The sequence below is a fragment of the Crotalus tigris genome, unplaced genomic scaffold, assembly GCF_016545835.1.
Source record: "Crotalus tigris isolate CLP2741 ecotype Arizona unplaced genomic scaffold, ASM1654583v1 scf7180000020588.15403103151:6194809, whole genome shotgun sequence".
NCBI classification, from domain to species: domain Eukaryota; kingdom Metazoa; phylum Chordata; class Lepidosauria; order Squamata; family Viperidae; genus Crotalus; species Crotalus tigris.
This window is the reverse complement of record NW_024098092.1, coordinates 2,051,304-2,071,079: the sequence shown is the minus strand read 5'-3', so window position 1 is coordinate 2,071,079 and position 19,776 is coordinate 2,051,304. Positions and strand designations below refer to the sequence as shown.

The window sequence follows — 19,776 nt, the reverse complement described above, 5'->3', positions numbered from 1 at the left end:
TCCTTCCTTCCTTCCTTCCTTTCCTTCGTCTTTTGTCCCTCCCGCCTTCCTTCCTTCCTCCCTGACAGAACCCAAAGCAAACAATTCTCTTCCACAAGAAGGACATCTGGTTTATTTTAAAAACAGCAAACAAGAGAGTATCAAAATCCCAACGGAATGAGCCACTTCCTCAAATTGAAGGCACGGATGGGACAGTGGAGGTCGTCGCCCTGGGTTTTTTACGCCTCCCCCCATCCAGCTGCCTGATCTGATCGGATTTGCCTTGGGACTCCTGGACGTTAATTCTTTTGAGGGCCTGGAGAGCCAAGAGGTTTCGGATCTGCAGAAAATTCTTCTGTTTGGTCTCCGGGATGTTCCTGAAGATAAAGACAAAGCTAGCGATGCAGAGAGGCCAGAACATCAGAAAGCTGTAGGATCCAATCTTTCTCTGGGGGGGAAAAAATTGATCAAAAGGCACAGTGGTCAGCATAATGTAGAAAGAGCCCTCCCGTATGACTCAAAGTCCCCCCCCCCCAACAAAATGTCAGAACCCAGCAAAGAGAGTGTGGAAATGAGTGAGAACTGACTGCAAGTCTAGAGTCATTCTAAATTTGGGTTTCTAAACTGGATATATAAATAAATACTCCTTGTGTGTCCAATCACATTTGGCCAATAAAGAATTCTATTCTATTCTGCATTCTAGTCTAATTCTATTCTGTTCTGTTCTGTTCTGTTCCATTCCATTCCATTCCATTCTGCATTTCTATTCTATTCTATTCTATTCTATTCTATTCTATTCTATTCTATTCTATTCCATTCCATTCCGTTCCATTCTGCATTTCTATTCTATTCTATGTCCGAAATGGTATAGGGTTTCCTGCCTAAGCAGGGGGTTGGACTAGATGACCTCCAAGGTCCCTTCCAACTTTATCATCATTATTATTATTCTACTCTACTCTACTCTATTCCATTCCATTCTGCATTTCTATTCTATTCTATGTCCGAAATGGTATAGGATTTCCTGGTTGAGCAGAGGGTTGGACTAGATGACCTCCAAGGTCCCTTCCAACTTTATTATTATTATTATTATTATTATTATTCTACTCTACTCCATTCCATTCCATTCTTCTGTTCTGTTGTTCTGTTTTATTCTATTCTAATTTCTATTCTACTCTAATTTCTATTCTGTTCCAATCCTATTCCAATTCTTTTCTCTTCTATTCTTTTAAGCAGAGTGGAAAAGAAAAAAAACAAATAGTTAAAAACGTTATGTGGTTTCTAATGTCCTATTAAATTTGGATCAGGTTGACAAGTATCCAGACTGGAGGGGCTCCCCCCCCCACCCATGGGCTGCAAGTTGAAGCACACACATGAATGCCACATGAATGCTTTTTTTTTCAAGAGGCCACTGGACCTCCTTTGTTTTTCTTGAAGACGTTTCGCTTCTCATCCAAGAAGCTTCTTCAGGTCTAACGGAATGGTGGGGAATGGAAAGATTTATATTCTTTGCAGTCTTCTAGAAAAAAAAAACACACACACACACACAAGAAAGTCCAGTTGCCTCTTGAAAACAGCCAGGATCTGGAGGACTGAGAATCCCCATAGACACACACACACACACACACACACACACACACAAATACACATTTAAATGGGGGGGGGGCTCAGCAACCAATTCGGGTCGACTCACCCCGAACTGAAGGAACATAATTCCAGTTATAAAATTTAGAAACCAATGAACAAAACCTCCCAGGACGACTCCAGTCGACCTGGATGATTGAAGGAACATTTCAGCTATGATGACATTTGGTATCGGACCTGCAGGAGGAGGAGGAGGAGGGAAGGACAGAGAGAAGGCGGGAGAGGAGGGAAAGAAAGGGGGGGAGGAGGAAGAGAAGAAGGTGGAAGGAGGGAGAAAGAGGAGGGGGAGGGGGAGGAGAAGAGGGGGAGAAAGAGGAAGAAGAGGAGAAGGAGAGGGAAGAGGGGAGAAGGAGGAGAAGAGAAAGAGGAGGAGAGGGGGAGGGGGAGGAGGAGGAAGAGGAGGGGCAGAGAACAGAGAGAAAGGGGAGGAGGAAGAAAAGAAGGTGGAAGGAGGGAGAGGAGGAGGAGGAGGAAGAGGGGAGGGGAGGAGGAAGGCAAGGAGGAGGGAGAGGGGGAGGGGAGGAGGAAGAGGAGGGGCAGAGAACGGAGAGAAAGGGGAGGAGGAGGAGGAAGAGAAGAAGGTGGAAGGAGGGGGAGGAGGAGGAGGAGGAAGAGGGGAGGGGAGGAGGAAGGCAAGGAGGAGGGAGAGGGGGAGGGGAGGAGGAGGAAGAGGAGGGGCAGAGAACGGAGAGAAAGGGGAGGAGGAGGAGGAAGAGAAGAAGGTGGAAGGAGAGGAAGGGGAGGAGGAGGAAGAGGAGGAGGAGGAAGAGGAGGAAAAGATGGTCAGAGAGGCAACCCCAATTATCCTCCTCCAGATCAGTGGGCTAGCGGCCCAGTCCCAACCCCCTCCCCCTCCTCCTCCCGCTGAAGATGCTCTACCTGGACCTACGATGTGTCCCAAGAGGAAGATGACCATCAAGATAGAGGTGACGTAAGACAGCCAACTGATAGCCACCTGTGGGAGGAAGTTTGTTTATATTTATTTATTAAAATTACAGGCTGCTCACCTCAGGATCCTCGCCAGTTCTGGCAGGCTTCTAGCGGCACAACATCCAAAACACAAGAGCACGAAAACAAACGAGAATCGTATTTTTTTTTTTTTAAAAAAAAGAAACTATAAACCAAGGCCATTGAATGGTGAAGTCTTCTAAATTACAGGACAGGCAGTCCTCGACTTACGACCACAATGGCCCCCCCAAAACATTTCCGTCGTGAAGCGAGACAATTCGCTACGTGAGTTTTGCCCCATTTCGCGGCCTTTCTCGCCAGCCGTCGTTACGCGAATCGCTGCGGCGGAGAAATGAGCAACCTGGCTGTAAAGTGAATCGGGCTTCCCCCCCCCCCGTGGTCGCAAAAGGGGATTGCGTGACTTTGGGACATAGCGACGGTCGTAAAAATACGAATTTACGAATTTCGATCAGGCGACCACGTGGCAAGGCTGCAACGGTTGTTAGGTGAGAAAAACGGTCCTAAGTCCCCTTTTTAGCTCCATTGTAACTGAACGGCCGCTAAACGAAGCGACGGAAGTCCCCCCCCCCAGGCGCCTCACTCACGAAGCGGTTTGTCAGATGCCAAATTTTAACCTCCGCCCAGAAGGACAAAAGGGTTCCCAGATATATGATGGGATTGGGGGGGGCTCCCACGCCTTCTCGGCGCCTCAGGAGTTGGTCGTCCCAAAGTGAGACAACCAAAGGGACAGACAATGACCTTTTGGCAGAAGACACCCCCCTTGCCCCAATAACTCCACCGCAACCCTGCAACAAGTTTGGGTCGCGCTGGGATGAATTTTCCCCTTTTTTAAAACAAGGGCGTTCACCCCACTCCAGCAGAAATTATGGGGGCCTGTTCTGCCAGTTGGGACTGTTTTTCAAGGAAAGGGATCCCCATTTTTGGAGACGTTCCAGTTACATACCTGAAGCTCCTGAGATATGGTTAATAAGACGCAGAAAGTACTACAGATCCCGAGTCCAACCAAGATTAAGAGTCTTCGCCCCAAGCTGTCAATGCTATAGGTCTATAAGGTAGAAAAATCCAAGATGAAAGAGGATGGGGGGGGGGCTAAGCCATGTCTTTTTCAACTACAGTTTGTCAAACAAGCCCCTAACTAGCTGGGCGTGGTTATCTGTCACGGTTCCAACAGACGAAACTTCAAAAGAACTTTGAGGCACTGTTTACCTTAAAAAATCTTTATTTGAGTAGCACAGTATCGGCACTAACACGGTCGAAGCCAAAAATTGAATTCTCCTCCCCTGAGCACATAGTATCAAAGCACAATTCCCTCCCCCAGTTAACAGTCATAAATCACATCCCCCGATTAGCTTGAAACGCAGGCTTCCCCCCTAGCTCTCCAGCCCGCCAATTCTTATCATCTCTTATTTCAATAACCTTGGTTCTCACACTAGGTCCAGTGTTGTTGTGTCTAGCTAGACTCTCATGCATATTCCTCCCCCCCCTCCCCAGCATCATCTAACTCTAGAAGCAAAAAGAAGAAAATGGCTGCATCTCCATCTGTTGTCAATGCAGAAACATCCGATGTTAGCAGCGTTGACATCCTTCTAAAGCAGTGTTTCCCAACCTGGGCTATTGGAAGGTGTGTGGACTTCAACTCCCAGAATTCCCCAGTCAGCCCAGAGAATTCTGGGAGCTGAAGTCCACGCGTCTTCAAAATGGCCAGAACACAGCCCTGAAGCAAAGAGACCACCGTGCTCATTGGCTGAAGCCTGAATCAAGGTTTGCCAACCGTAGCTGTCTACTTTCAATGCCATGGTTTGTTTTCCGGACTAAACCCCATTGGATTTGAACGAAACCGGCTGGGAGAAGCCCTGTTTATAGGAACGTGGAGGTGGAGCACTTACAACAAATAACAAGGTCAAGAGGACAAATATGGAAGACATGATGCTGATGTACCGAGGTTTTCTCCAGTTCAGCCACACGGTCCTGTAAATAGTCTCTGCGTAGTAATACACCTGGAAGGAGAAGACCACCCACCACAAAATCCATCGTTCGGCAGACCCGCTTGGGCACCCTTAATTTGAAGCCCTCCATCATCTTTGACATGCCAACGTTGAAGTTCTCCAGATGTTTTGGAACCTCACTTTCCAGGCTCTCCAGCCACCAAAGGCAAGCTGGGCTGGAAACAGGGGTCATCGCAACCCCCAAAATCTCTTGAGGGGTGGTAGCTTGTGGCAGAACAGGATGGAGAAGCCAAATGGCCATGTGGCATGGCCATTTGGGCAGGTCCCAAAGTCCCCCCAGCTCTCTTCCCTTCAAGCCAACCCCAGCCTGGGCCTTACAGCGTTGATCCCTGTGAATTGTTGGCCAGCCATTAGAAGGACAACGCAGATGATCTGTCTCCGTAGACCTTTGCAAGTGAGCCGGTTTAACACACTCATTTCCTTCTCTTCCAATTCAGCAATATCTTCTTGATGAAGTTCTTCTATGTCTTCCTCGACGTCCTCTTTGGCTCGCAGGACCTTCAAGACTGGGGGGGGGGGAGAACAGGAAGGGAAACAGGAAAAAGGAACCCCCAAAAAAGCCATGTGAGTAGACCCACACAAACGGTTGTCAATATAATTGTGAACGGTGACCCTACGCAACCATCCACATTCTTTCTGAAACCAATTATGGAACATCTTGAGATGTTCGTATCTGACGGCCGAATTGGATCTGGCTTCTTTAGACCAAAAGACCTGTCGAGTAGGTCCAAATGAATTCAGCCATCTTGGAGCCGAGGGTACATGGCTCAGACTGGATTTGCAACCCTGGCTTAAGATTTGATTTGATATGGGGACACGTTGGACTACAAGGCCCATCCTTCCATTCCTGATTCAAAACCACGGCTGCTTTCTTGACATAAATTAACACCATTTTCCGATCAAATGGTGATGATGATCGAACACCATTATTTACAGTAAAATCATGCAACAAAACGGCGCGTGTAAAACCTTTCAAAGCTAAGAGAACAAATCAGTCTGTTAATGCAGGGGTCTTCAGACTTGGCCCTTGGATGACTTGTGGACTTCAACTCCCAGAATTCCTCAGCCAGGCACGCTGGCTCAGGAATTCTGGGAGTCGAGAGTCCACAAGTCATCCAAGGGCCACATTTGAAGACCCCCGTGTTAACGCAACGTAGGATTGTATTGCCTTTTTTGGCTGCTGCCGTACATTGTTGACTCAAATTCAAGGGATTGTCCACTGGGATTCCAAGATCCCTCTCACAGTGACTGCCATTAAGCCAAGTTTCACCTCGTCTGTACCCATACGGTTGTTTCTTTCTTGCCTAAGACCTTACTTTTCTCCACGCTGAATTTCGTCCGGTTAGATAGGCTCCAGGGTTCAAGTCTGTCAAGAAGGCTGGGCTGGTGTTACCTTGTCTTGCTTTCTCCTCGTTCTTCCTCTGAATCAGCAGAAAGCGAGGACTTTCGGGAAACTTGGGCAAAAGGAAGAGCTGAAAGACGGCGAGAACCCCGGTTAAGCTCAGCAAGATGGCCCATTCTGTGCAAGGAGGAAAGCCAGTCACTCAGCAAGAGGGCCAAATCCTTGAACCTGGCTAGATTCCCCACCTGCCCTTCCCAACGTACTTCTCTCGGAACCCAGAAACTCCGGAAGACCCAGGATCTGTGAGATCAGGACGCCGACAGTGACGGCCACCATGCCCATGGTCATGATGCCCCCTCTTAAATTTCGGGGCGCGATCTCGGCAAGGTACAGTGGCACGGCACAGGAGAAGATCCCTGGTTTAAAGGGAGAGACAGAGATCGCCGATGACCTCCGGGCAACGGAGCACCAGCCATCTCTTGCAGAGGTCTACAATTTTCTGGGGTTCAAGGATACCAATTCAACTTGGCTACCAGAAAGGGGAGGTGGAGCCCCAGCGCTAACCCCTAAAATCAAGACCCCCTAAAAACTCAAGTTGGCCTCTTTTCCAGCTTGCCGAGATGCTTACAGAAAGTTGCTTGCTATTGCAAAACAAAAGTGCTAGTGCAGTGGTTCTCAACCTTTTTAATGCCGCGACCCCCAACCGGTCGTAAGTCGAGGACTACTTAACCGGTCATAAGTCAAGGACTACTCAACGGGTACAGCACTGTTTGCACAATGGGACTTTTGGCGGGCTCAGCAGGGCAGAGACAGCCTGGACAATTCCTATTGGCTTTGGAAAGCCAATAGAATTAGACTCTATTCAAAAGCCAATAGAATAAAAGGGAGTAGCACGGCTAAGGAAAAGGGGGGGGGGGGAAATGGCGGACTGCGTTGTTTGGCGACCCCGGTGAAATGGTCGTTCGACCCCAAATGGGGTCCCGACCCACAGGTTGAGAACCACTGTGCTAGTGTTTTTAAGTGGGGAGACGGGAAGAACCCCAAAAGCTGACGTTGGCAAATGCTCCCTTCGCCCATGGTGGGTTTGACACAGCAAGCGCCGATCCAGTCCCTGCTATCAAAATAATACATTGATGGACACATCAAGATCATTATTCTAATCAGAATTCTTCACGGATCGGTTGGGGGGAGGAACAATCTTAACTTCCATCCTTCACACCTACTGACGGGGGGGGGGGGGAGAGCAAATACACCGAATTTTGGAAAGACACGAAACTAGTCTAGCTGAGATGGACCTCAAGGTGCAAGAAAAGAGCGTCTCTGAGCACGCAAAGAGGGCCTTTCCTCGTTTCCCACCCCTGCAGCTGCAGGCAGAAAGGAGCAACGCGCCACATTTTTCAGCCAACATTCACGGTGAGGTAGCTTACTGTCGCCACCGAACTGCAATTTCCCAAATCAAAGGAACGTCCATTTTTTTCTCACCTGAACAAACCCCGCTGAGCAGACGGGAAAATATCCCGTATTCGTACATGTGGACGATGGTTGAAAAGCCCATGAAAATGGCAGAAATGAAAGCTAAAAGGTTGGCTATCACCAGCGTGCCTTTCCTGAAAGAAGGACAGACATACAGACAGTCCTTGAATCGAAACAAGTCATTTAGCGACCGTTCAGTTACAACGGCATCAAAAAAAAGGGACTTACAACCGTTTTTCACACTTACGACCGTTGCAGCGTGCCCAGGGTCCTGTGTTCCCCTTTTGCCAATCTTGACTAGCAGGGTTCACTTAACAGCCCGTCTTACTAACTTAAACATCTGCAGCGATTCACTTAACGTTCTTGTTGCAAAACCCACTTAACAACCGTCTGAACGGCAGAAACTTTGAGCTCAGTTACGGTTGCAAATCCAGGACTATCTGTAGTCAGTCTGAAGAAGGGCATTGAAATCAAACCAAGATCAAAGATTTATCCAAACTGGAAACAGAATTTCAATGCAATGCAAGAAACTGCAGACAAAAGGTTTGTAAATGTCAAGACGTGTAATGAAAACGCTCACAAAATTTGATCGATGGCATTAAGGGGCATCTTCCTAAATACACGCCTTATATAATCGATCTTCTTTCCGACCATGGTTTATTTACTGGGGAACTGGCTCCCCCCTACACTGACTCTTATTTTCTTGGGAGGAAAAATAAAATCAAGAAATGTAAAAAAAAAAAGGGACGAGTCTGAACGCCCCGTTCTTAGGAATTTTTAAAACAATCCACTGTTGAGGTGGGTCACTTTGGGTGACATAAGACCACTCCAGAGCCCAACTAGGAAAATAAAATTGCATTTGATAAATTAGAATAGGAGCTGGAAGGGACCTTGGAGGTCTTCTAGTCCAGCCCCTTCTCTGCTCAAGCAGGAGAGCCTATACCATCTCAAGACAAGTGACTGTCTCTGCTTAAAAATCTGGAGTGCCTACAATTTCTGGAGGCAAGATGTTCCACCGGTGAATTGTCCTTAAAAGGATTTCTTTCTAAAATAAAGCACTGCCCTTTTTAAACCAAGAGAACGTCGGTCTCAGAAGAGCACACGGATTTAATCCACAAATAAAAACAAAAGCTTGGATCAACCAGGATGGATTTGCATCCACCTGGCCCCCAAGCAGAGCAAGCTCACTGTACCTGGGATCTCGTATTACCTGCCACAGGTATCAGCCATGGGGCAAACCATAAGAGATCCGATGAGGCCCCCCAGGGAGTAGATCACGCTGGTCAAAGTATATAGGAAATTCAGACCGATAAGCTGGGGAATCTCTTTTTTCTTCATCCTGAAAGTGTTGTTGTAGTAATCTTGGATAAGCTAGACAGAAAACAGCACACTCAGCGGCAGCAGAGAAGGGTCCAACCCTTCAGCCCCCCCCCACAAAGAACCCCCCCCCAAGAAAGGGAATGGGGGGGGGGAACCGCTTACCGCTGCAGGATGGTTCACCACCCAGAGATTGTAACCATATTGGAAAGAGGATCCGAAGGTTAAGATGATGGTGATGGTCATCAGTGGCCTGGTCAGCTCCTGGAGAGAGAGAGAGAGAGAGAGGGAGGGAGAGAGAAGGAGGGAGACACACACACACACACACACATAGAGAGAGACAGACAGACAGACAGACAGATAGACAAAGAGAGAAAGAAAGAGAGAGACAGAGAGACAGACAAAGAGAGAAAGAAAGAGAGGGAGAGAGAAAGAAAGAGAGAGAGAGAGAGACAGACAGACAAAGAGAGAAAGAAAGAGAGGGAGAGAGAGAGACAGAGACAGACAGAGAAAGAGAGAAAGAAAGAGAGAAAGAGAGAAAGAGAGGGAGAGAGAGAGAGAGAGAGACAGACAGACAGACAGAGAGAGAAAGAGAGAAAGAGAGGGGGAGAGAAAGAGAGGGAGAGAGAGAGAGACAGACAGACAGACAGACAGACAGAGAAAGAGAGAAAGAGAGAGAGAGAGAGAGAAGGAGGGAGAGAGAAGGAGGGAGACACACACACACACATAGAGAGAGACAGACAGACAGATAGACAAAGAGAGAAAGAAAGAGAGAGACAGACAGACAGAGAAAGAGAGAAAGAGAGGGAGAGAGAGAGAGAGAGACAGACAGACAGACAGACAGATAGACAAAGAGAGAAAGAAAGAGAGAGACAGAGAGACAGATAGACAAAGAGAGAAAGAAAGAGAGGGAGAGAGAGAGAGAGAGACAGACAGAGAAAGAGAGAAAGAAAGAGAGAAAGAGAGAAAGAGAGAAAGAGAGGGAGAGAGAGAGAGAGAGAGAGAGAGACAGACAGACAGACAGAGAAAGAGAGAAAGAGAGAAAGAGAGAAAGAGAGGGAGAGAGAGAGAGACAGACAGACAGACAGACAGAGAAAGAGAGAAAGAGAGAGAGAGGGAGAGGGAGGGAGAGAGAAGGAGGGAGACACACACACACGCATAGAGAGAGACAGACAGACAGACAGATAGACAAAGAGAGAAAGAAAGAGAGAGACAGAGAGACAGAGACAGACAGAGAAAGAGAGAAAGAGAGGGAGAGAGAGAGAGAGAGAGAGAGACAGACAGACAGACAGAGAAAGAGAGAAAGAAAGAGAGAGACAGAGACAGACAGAGAAAGAAAGAGAGGGAGAGAGAGAGAGAGACAGAGACAGAGACAGACAGACAGACAAAGAAAGAGAGAAAGAGAGGGAGAGAGAAGACGGACAGAGAAAGCGATAGAGACAGAGAAAGAGAGTGAGGGAGAGGTAGAGGGAGAGAAGAAGGGGGAATCATTGAAAAAAAGGAGGATTATGACCATTTTCACACTTTTTTAAAAAAATATGTTTTATTAATTTGTTTTTACACGATCACCTTAATATTTGGCAAACATCGTGTTGTCTGGGTTTATATTTAAAAAAACAGTCAATAACAATTAGTTTCTATAATTCTATAGTCCACACAATAGCTTTGCTTGAGGTTCTCTTTCGCCAACCTTGAATTAAGACAATTCTTATTATTTAGATCAGGGCTCTTCAAACTGGTGGACTTCAGCTCCCAGAATTCCTCAGCCAGCGTGCCACGCTGGCTGAGGAATTCTGGGAGTTGAAGTCCGCCAGTCATCCAAGGGCCGCGTTTGAAGAGCCCCGAGATAGAGAAATAACAATTCAATGTAGACATTTTTCTAATATGTCTGCAACTGATAACCCTAACCTCAAGCGTGGCCGTAAGTCGGGATGACATGCGGATCAGGGTCACAACACGCCCCACCGAGTGACTCTCCATCTCGCCTCAAGAAGAGTAAATCCCAGCTCACCTGATGGAGATACCTCGGGTGAATCTCTTCGTCCTTTTCTGGAACTTCTAGATACATAGCTTTGGAGACGAGGATCCGAACTCGAGACTCGCGACAATAGCGTTCCCACTATTTAAGAGAGAAACAGACTTGTTGGACATGAGCTGGACATCAATCCAGCCTCCTCTGAGTAACTCAGAAGCCAGGCCGGGTGTTGCTTTGCCTTTTTCCCCCTCCCTCCCCAGTTTTTGCAGGTAGACTGCTCCCGAACGGGGAAGCCCCATCTCCTTAGCAAGGGGAAGACACCCACCCACCAACCGGCCCTTTGGCTGTGGATTGTTGGAAAGAGATGGGTTCCAAGCCAATCAGGCAGCTGAAGGGAGAAGATTCTAGAAGCCAAACAGTTGGGAGTTAGAAGTCGCCAAGATTCAAGTTCTCTCATTATCATCATCATCATCGTTAATATTATTATATTATTATTTAAAAAAAAAAAAACAGGAGAGTGCCAGAACCGAAGGTGCAACTGTGCCAGGAAGTTGGAAATGTGCCAGAGAACACAAAGAGTAAGGGTACGAACAGAAGCCTACCTGGCAGGGTGGTTGTGCAGCACGGCTCAGAATACACGTCGCTCCAGAATACACAATGGAACCCCCTCGTTCCCCCCCCTTTACAAGAAACCTACTTCCTGCTGGAGAAGTTGCTCGCCAGTTCAAACTGAGGCTATTTGATAGCAGGATGCCAAATTATAGAGCCCGGAGGGGACCTTGGAGGTCATCTAGCCCAACCCCCTGCTCAGGCAGGTTTCGGGGATCGATTCTTCTTCTCAGTAATTTTACGTTCTCATTTTACGACTCGATTACCGCCTTAGCACGTTGCAACACTCAATTGCACGACCGCTTCATAGTGTAGAGTTTATTATCCTTTGGTATCCCTCTTATGCTATTTTTGTTATTGTGTACTTATAAATGACTTCCAACAGGTCATTTATTGACCGCTCAAAGTTACAAGGGCGCTGGAAAAAAAGGGACTCAGGACCATTTTTCACACTTAACGACCGTCGCAGTATTCCCCACGGCCACGTGATCGACGTTCAGCCACTTGGCCACCGATTCATATTTATGACAGTCGCGGCATCCAGGGTTTACGTGATCCCCTTTTCGCGACCTTCTGACAAGCAAGCTCAACGGGAAAACCTTAACAACTTAACAACTGTGTGCTATTAACAACTGTAAAATTATTAAAAATAATTGACACGCCGCCCCCCCACATCCTGCTTGAGCAGGGGGTTGGACTAGATGACCTCCAAGGTTCCTTCCGGCTCTATGATTCTGCATTCTAACTGTAAGGTGGTACAATGGAACAAAACCCACTTAACAACTGTCTCGCTTAGCAACACACATTTTGGGCTCAAATTGAGGTCATTAGCCAAGGACTAATTATTTCCTCATTCTGGGCCCGGTTTCAAAATTAGAAATATGTCTCAGAAAGCTTTCTCCCACGGAGAAAAAAACCTGAGTTAACTATATTTAATACTCCTATCGCCAGCAAAACGAAGGAGATTGTTCAAATGGTGATTTTTTAAAAAAATGTTTTCTAAGTTGTCCCCCCCCCCCAATTAGGCCTTCCGGCTCTGACTACGAAATCCACAATTTCACTCCCGTTTCCGTGTACTGTCCGATTTTTTCCTGACGCTTAGTTTTCCCCGCAGATCAATAAAGATGGCGGGAGAACCACAAAAGGACATGCGACAGGCAAGGTTATTCGCTAAAATGTATTTTTTTTAAAAAAAAATAAAAATAAAATAAATAGTAGTAATATTTTAAAAGCGAAATAAAGCACGGGTGGGCGTTTGGGTCACCTCAACCCCAAACAAAGGTGGTTTCAACCACAGAAAAGAGGAGTTGAAAAAAACGAGGAGGAGGAGAAGATTCCAGAAAAACCGGCAAAAACGCCAGAATGGGTTTTTTGACGTCTCCGGGATCCTGTTGAGAGGCCCTGGGGACAGTCCGTCGTGAGCAGGTTCTCTCCCAATTGTCCCCCATGAAAGGTCATCAGAGAAGAGCTGGTCCTTCCAGCCATGGAGGATCATTCAACTGGGCGGAAACACGTGGTGGTCTTCAACCTGGGGGAGATGCCTCCTGCTGAAGGACCCACCTCCACAGCTCGACATCTGGGGAGGCGGGGGCTGGAAGGAGGAGACGGGGGGCGTTGTCTGCCCCCAAACTAAGAGGGGATCTTGTGAGTCCATCTTCCCTTGAGCGAAGGCAGCCCGGATGGTCCGCAGAGAAGGTCCCAGGACCACCATTACGACCGTTGGGCCAAATGGCGAGACACGACTCTCCTGATCTCCAGGAAGCTTCGATCTTTGGTCTCGGGGATCATCTTGGCGACGTAAACAACGGTGGCGATGTTGAACGGCCAGAAGAATAGAAAGCTGTAGGGTTCCAGTTCGATCTAGGAAGAGAATGGAAGTCTAAGAATTGACCCCTCTGTCTTGACAGAGGTGTATCTTCTGCCCCACCAAAAGAGGAACGAGTCCTGTCTTTCGGGAGCTTCAATCCTGGAGAGAGCCAGGAGCAGATAAGCATCTTCTAGAGAAGATTCATGGCCAAACTGAAGATAGGTCCACGTCTTCAAAATCCGGACCAAGAATCCTTAGTTTCATTTTCCACCACCAGTGATGTTCCAAGTCTTGGAGTTGCATGGAAAGGGTGGGGCTAGTCGAAAGAGTGGGCGGGTCTACAGTGAGAATTGGTGGGGCTATAGCCAAGTAGGCGGAGCTGGGATCCATGATGGGTGGAGAGGCATCAAAAACTGGGTGGAGTTATGTCAAAGTGGGCGGAGAAGGGATCTGGAACGGGTGGGGCCCTATCAGGGAGCGGGTGGGGCTAAGGCTGAGGATAGGTGGGGCTGTCAAAGCGGGTGGGGCTAAGTCAAAGTGGGTGGGGTAAGACTGAGGATGAGTGAAGCTAAGTCAAACAGGAGGGCTGGCACCCAGAATAGGTGGAGCTAGGCCAAAGTGGGTGGGGCTAAGACAGGATGGGTGGGCTAGAGGTCAAACAGGATAGCTGGCACCCAGAATGGGTGGGGCTAGGTCAAAGTGGGTGGGATTATGGCCAGGGATGGGGGGGCTAAGAATGAGAATGGATGGGACTAGATCATAGTGGGTGGGGGCTGTGATGAGGATGGGTGGGGCTTGGTCCAACAGGAGGGCTGGCATGCAGAATGGGTGGGGCTCAGTCAAAGTGGGTGGTGCTATGACCGAGAATGGGTGGAGCCAAGACTGAGGATGGGCGGGACCAGGTCAAACAGGACACATAGAATGAATGGAGCTCAGTCAAATAGTGGGTGGGGTTAGGATGAGTAGGGCCAGGTCAAACCGGAAGGATGGTACCCAGAGTGGGTGGGCCTTAAATAGTGGGTGGGGTCAGAACTGAACATGGGCGTGGCTACATGAAACCAGAGAAAAGCCCAGAGTGATGCAAATATTGTATATTCTTGCTTTTGACACAGAGAGGGTGAAGCTCGGTCAAAGCAAGGCGAAAAGAATAATAATAATAATAATAATAAAAGACTCACGTCCATGTGGAGATACGTTACAATGACGAGGAATTTGCAAATCCAGTGGATGCTTCCCGCGATCACAAAAGCCGTGGATCGAGTGGTCTGGAGGAAATACTCGGCTACCAGCACGTTGGGAACCGGATCTGGTTGCAAAGACAGGAGGTGCTTGTTTCAACAGCTGATCTGCCCAATTTTTTTTTTTTTTTAGCAGCAGACGCGAGTTCAAAACATGCACCCTTTTGAATCTGCAACACCCCTGCAAAGCTTTCGGTGCCAAGATACTTACTGGGACCAGTCGCTTGTCCGATAAGGAAGATGGTATGGAACGACACACTCAGATACGCCATGGCGGGGATGTTTTTCTGCCAGAGGGAGTGGGGGGGAAAATAAATCTCTTTAAAAATAAAGTCAAATGCTCCCTGCTCCATATTGCTATTAATTGCAGCTGTCCCGGGAGCCGTTAGGCATGAACAAATAAAAATAAAATAAAAATATTCAGGCAAATTCCCGGGGACCATCATCAACAAAAGACACCTGCTCCATCGTTGCTTTTCCTGGCATCAGCCAGCGGGGAAAATGTCTTTCCACAAAGCCCCCCCAGGTTCCCTTCAAAATAAAAATTAGGGTTTAGGGGATTTGCCCCCCCCCCACCTGGAGTTGCAAAGACATGGACAAGAAGATGCAAGAGATGCTGCAAATGCTGAAGCCGGTCAGCAGGAGAATCCGGCGTCCCGAAGTCTCCACGATGCAGATCTGGAGAAAATTAAAAAGTGCCAGCATAGGTTCTCGAGTTACGACCAATCCCTGGACAACAGTTCAGAGTTATGTCGGTTAACGACAAAAGGCCCATTAAACCACTTCCAGCTGACACAAATTGTTGTGCACCCCGCTTCGCTCATTTGGGAGAATGGATCCAGAGTTACAATTGTGTGGTTTTGCTTAGCGACCGCCGCACAAAAGAGAAGTCCGGTCACGTGTGCGCCCTAACTTACGACCATCACAACTCACAACCCAAATCCCGCTCCCCATTTTGGTCGCAAGCTAACCGCTCCCTGGTGTTTTGTTTGACAGAAAAGCAAAAAGTAAAGACAAAAAGAGAGAGAGAAAGAGAAAGAGAGAGAGAGAGAGAGAGAGAGAGAGAGAGAGAGAGAGAGAAATGAATGTAAGAAGAGAAAGAGGAAAGACAGAAAAAGAGTGAAGCGAGAAAGAAAAATGGAGAAATATTTAAAGTGACTCCCATTCTCCTCTCACCACAAGGGTTGTGAAGACCATCAGGAAGAGAGACAACGCCATGCTGATGTACCACACAACCATCTCGCTGACCCCCGAGGACAAGTAGATCCGCTTCGCGTAATACTGGGCCTGGAAGGACAACAAAGCCCATACATCACCCTGCTCTTTCACTGGCTTGCAAGATGCAGACCAGGCTGGACCATCGGAGGTGGAGGGTCCTGGATCCAGGCTTCGGATCCATCTTCCTCAAATTGAAGAGGTATGGCCTTCGACTCCCAGAATTCCCCACGGCTGGCTGGAGTTGAATTCTGGGAGTTGAAGTCCGCAGCTGTTCAACTGGCCAAGGGCGAGGAACACGCTCCAGACAAACAGAGGGAAAGTTCTCCAGAAGGTTTCCCCTACCGCGTTGATCCCGGAGAGCTGCTGACCCGCCATCAGGACCACGATAGAGATCACGTGCCACCGAAGGCCGGGATAATACAGGATCTTCATCACGTCCATATCTTTCTCCGCCTTGTCCACCAGCTCCTCTTGGCGAAGGTCTTCCATTTCCTGCTCCACATCCTCTGAGCACCTCAGCTCCTTCAAAGCTACAGGAGGAGGGCCAGAATTCATTGAGAGAGGAGGACAAGAAAAGACCACCCTCTGGAGCTCCCTTCCACCCCACCCCGTCTGTTCAAAGACTACTTACTTTAGAGGAAACCTGGCCAATATACATACAAGGTGGCAGAGTTTTGAGGGAGACCCTGGAACCGTGAGGCCCATCGCTTCGTCCTTTGGAGAACACCCAACTGCTTCTGAAGAGCTGGGCTACCCCAATCTGGAACCCCCCAAAAGTGGGTTCCTGCCTGTTTGCACCCTCAAAATAATCACCAGCCCCCAAATCAAGGTTGAAGGTTTTCTCATGGCTTCCTACAAGGCCATTTTCCTTGTAGGCTGAAGAAAAACAAGTATGAGGACAATCTCTAGTCTGAAGCCATCTCCCTCAGCCATGTTGGATGAGGAAGCTGGAGAGCCCCTGACCATTTTAATGGAGATGAGTGGCTTGGGAAGTCAAAACTGGCTTGAGAAGAGGTAGACCCAATCAGTAATCAATCCATCCATCCATCCAACTTTACCCTGCCTGGCTTCCTCTTCCTTCTTCCTCTGAATCAGGAGAAACCGAGGACTTTCGGGGAAAAACGGGAGAAACAGTAATTGGAGCAAGGCCGGGATGCCAGCGAGGCTTAACAAGATTGGCCAACCTAAAGAAGAAGTAGACCTGCTCAGAATCAGCCACCACCAGACATGGAATTGCCCTAATTTAACACATATTTTCTCTCTCCCTTACCTTCTTCGGTTCCAAGGACTTCGCGGAAGCCTATGGCTTCTGCCAACAAAATGCCAAAGGTGATGAAGAGGTCTGCCACCGTGCAGAGCGCCCCACGCAGATTTTGGGGGGCAATCTCGGCCAGGTACATGGGGACCACGCTGAAGGCAATTCCTGGTTGGGGAGGAAAGAGAAGGAGCACTCAACATCGGACGTGGGAGTTGAAGCAGGCTCTTTGCTTCGTTGTGGTGCCGGAAGAGCCCGGCGGGGGGTGAGGGTGGAGCAGGTGGGAGAGGGAGGGCAGCCCAGGGGAGATTTGGGGGGACCTTGGGGCCCTCCACGCCAGGGCTGTCACTCACCGGCACAGATTCCCACAAAGAACCGCGAACAGATCAGAAGTTCGTGGGAACGCATGGGTTTGGTGGAAATGACAAGGGCCGCTGCGATCATGGCCAAAAGGTTATTGACTAGGAGTGTTTTTTTCCTGGAAAACAAAAGGGATGAGAAAGGAGAAGGGAAGGAAAGAGGAAAGGAAGGGGAGGGAGGGAGGGAGGGAGGGAGGGAAGGGAAAAAAGGAGAGGGGAGGGAGGAAGGAAGGAAGGAAGGAAGGAAGGAAGGAAGGAAGGAAGGAAGGGAAGGGGAGGGAGGGAGGGAGGGAGGGGAGTACCTTCCAATGCTGTCCACCAGTGGTCCAGCCATGAGAGCCCCACAGAAGCCCCCAAACGGGAAAAAGGCGACGGTGAGTCCCCACTGGAACCACAACAAGCTAAGGTCGATGCTGATCACGTTCCTGAACCGGTAAGTCTCATTGAAAAAGTTTTGGATGTACTAAGAGGTAAAGCAGAGCGACACCAGGTGGAGGAGCTGGCCTTTCTTTCTTCAAAACAAAAACAAACACAACGGGACAAGGGCGCTTACCTTGGCAGGGTGGAAGATCACAAAAGCATTGTAACCGTACTGGACAGAGGAGCCAAAGGCAGATATTAGGGTCACCAAGAGAAGGGGTCTGGTGAGCATCTGGGGAGGGAAGGAAGGGACGGTCAGCTTTTGAGGCTTCCGGCCTCCCATCCCAGGTGCCTGATGTCCCTTGCCAGGCTGGATGGTACTCACCTTTGTCCAAGGAGCAGGAAATAGACATGGAGGGGGAGGAGGAGGAGGGGGAGGGGGAGGAGGAGGGGGAGGAGGAGGAGGAGGAGGAGGGGGAGGAGGGGGAGGAGGGGGAGGGGGAGGAGGGAGGAGGGGGAGGAAGAGGAGGAGGAGGGGGTGGAGGAGGAGAAGGAGGGGCAGGAGGAGGAGGGGGAAGAGGAGGGGGAAGAAGAGGAAGAGGAAGAGGAGGGGGAGGGGGTGGAGGAGGCGAAGGAGGAAGAGAGGAAGAGGAAGAAGTCCAGGAGGATGAAGAAGAAGACCAGGAGGAGGACCAGTAAGAAGAGGAGATGGAGGAGGAAGAGGAGGAGGAGGAGGAGGCAGAGGCGGACATGGAGAGGATAACAGAGGAGGCGAAGCTGGAGAAAGAGAAGGAAAAATGAAGAGGAGGCAATGGAAGACGGCGGAGAAGGAGATGGAAGAGACAATGGAGAAGGAGAGGCTGGAGGAGGAGATAGAAGCATCAATGAAAAATAAAAACAAAGTAGAAAATGAAATTATAGGAAAGGCCTTGCCAGAGGGAGCAGGGAGACGTGGGAAGGGGAACGTGGGGCAGTGCCAACCGCCCTGGGTGCCATCCTCAAAAGTCTGGAGAAGCCCTGGGACCCAACAGAAACGGAGAGCATCTCAACTCTTAATTGGCAAGGATTCCTCTTGGCTGCGTCCTCAGCCACGGAAACCCCTCACCTTAGGTTTACGTGACCCCCCCACACCCACCCCTTTTCTTTCCGCACCCCAGACGCCCCCTTTTCCAAACCCCAGACTTACCCCTCCTGAAACAGCCACATCCTCTTCTGCCATTCTTGGGTCCACCTCTGTAAAATCAGGCTCCAACCAGCAGACCAACAACTACAGGGAGAGGGGTTAAAAAACAATGTTAACTTTTCCAACCACCCAGATCGTCTCGATCCTGGTTAATTTGGGGCTGCCATTTCCAGCATCCCCAACCAGCCACTATAAAGTCAAGGAGTGTCCAGTAAATTCCAGTAACGGACATTCCAAGGGCAAGAGAACAGGAAAGGGGTCATTTTTGGACTCCAACTGTCATCGCCTACCGTTGGTGCTCAGGTGGGGGATTATGGGCATGGGAGCCATAAGGACACGGAGGCTTCAAAAAGCCGCATTTCTTCCGCCCTCCCCCCCCCTCCCGCCCCAACTCTCTGGCCACGACTTAAAAATGTACTTAGGGTGGAAAGTTATGACCTTAACTTATGATTCGGTTTGGTTTTTACCTGGCTCTCCCCTCTGCATTAAAACCAGGAAAGAGGAAGGCGGCTACTTGAGAAAGAAACCAGGATCATAAGGTTTAGGTGCGGGGATGAAGCGGAAACCCAGGTAAAGATCGTTAAACTGGGTTTCAATGGGCCGTTCAAAGCCCCATAGGAGGCGGTGGAGACCTAAAACGCTGCCATCTCGTGGCCGTTTTCGGAGTTGCAGCCGCCAAAGAATTAATTCTTTTATACAAGGAATTCGATTATTATTCACGTTATTTTCTTCAGTGTTAACGTTATTAATATTAATATTTCAATAAGAAGCCTCCCCCCGTGCTGAACAATAGGCACAGACACGGGAATCCAAATTAAACCACGTCAAATTGATTTAAAATGGGCTGTTCAAAATTAATAGCAGGCTGTAGTGATAGACAGAGAAATACTGCCATCCCGTGGCCATTTTGGGGGATTGCAATTCACGTTATTTTCACCAATGTTAAACGTTATTATTAATATTAATATTGTATTAGGAAGCCCCCTTGCTGGATAACAGTCACAGACACGGCATAACGAACTAAAACATGTTAAAATGAGCTGTT

At 48.7% G+C, this 19,776-nt stretch overlaps 2 protein-coding genes across 2 annotated transcripts; both read right to left on the bottom strand.

Annotated features, from left to right (window-relative positions):
* Positions 1-89: 89 nt before the first annotated feature.
* LOC120319135 (solute carrier family 2, facilitated glucose transporter member 5-like) lies at positions 90-11,044 on the bottom strand. Its single transcript, XM_039367554.1, has 13 exons — positions 11,028-11,044; positions 10,739-10,846; positions 8,893-8,991; positions 8,621-8,781; positions 7,420-7,544; positions 6,201-6,353; positions 5,989-6,114; positions 4,914-5,101; positions 4,476-4,586; positions 3,533-3,634; positions 2,500-2,575; positions 1,670-1,797; positions 90-427 (listed from the first exon to the last, which is right to left on the bottom strand). Exons 2-13 carry the CDS (start codon positions 10,793-10,795, stop codon positions 170-172), a joined length of 1,584 nt encoding a protein of 527 aa, XP_039223488.1. The 5' UTR covers positions 10,796-10,846; positions 11,028-11,044; the 3' UTR covers positions 90-169.
* A 1,518-nt stretch (positions 11,045-12,562) lies between these two features.
* On the bottom strand, positions 12,563-19,284 carry LOC120319136 (solute carrier family 2, facilitated glucose transporter member 5-like). The gene is made up of 13 exons (XM_039367555.1): positions 19,199-19,284; positions 18,735-18,815; positions 17,742-17,840; positions 17,491-17,651; positions 17,183-17,307; positions 16,845-16,997; positions 16,633-16,758; positions 15,917-16,104; positions 15,533-15,643; positions 14,933-15,034; positions 14,568-14,643; positions 14,297-14,424; positions 12,563-13,171 (listed from the first exon to the last, which is right to left on the bottom strand). The coding sequence occupies exons 2-13, from the start codon at positions 18,765-18,767 to the stop codon at positions 13,022-13,024; spliced, it is 1,452 nt and encodes a 483-aa protein (XP_039223489.1). The 5' UTR covers positions 18,768-18,815; positions 19,199-19,284; the 3' UTR covers positions 12,563-13,021.
* Positions 19,285-19,776: the final 492 nt, after the last annotated feature.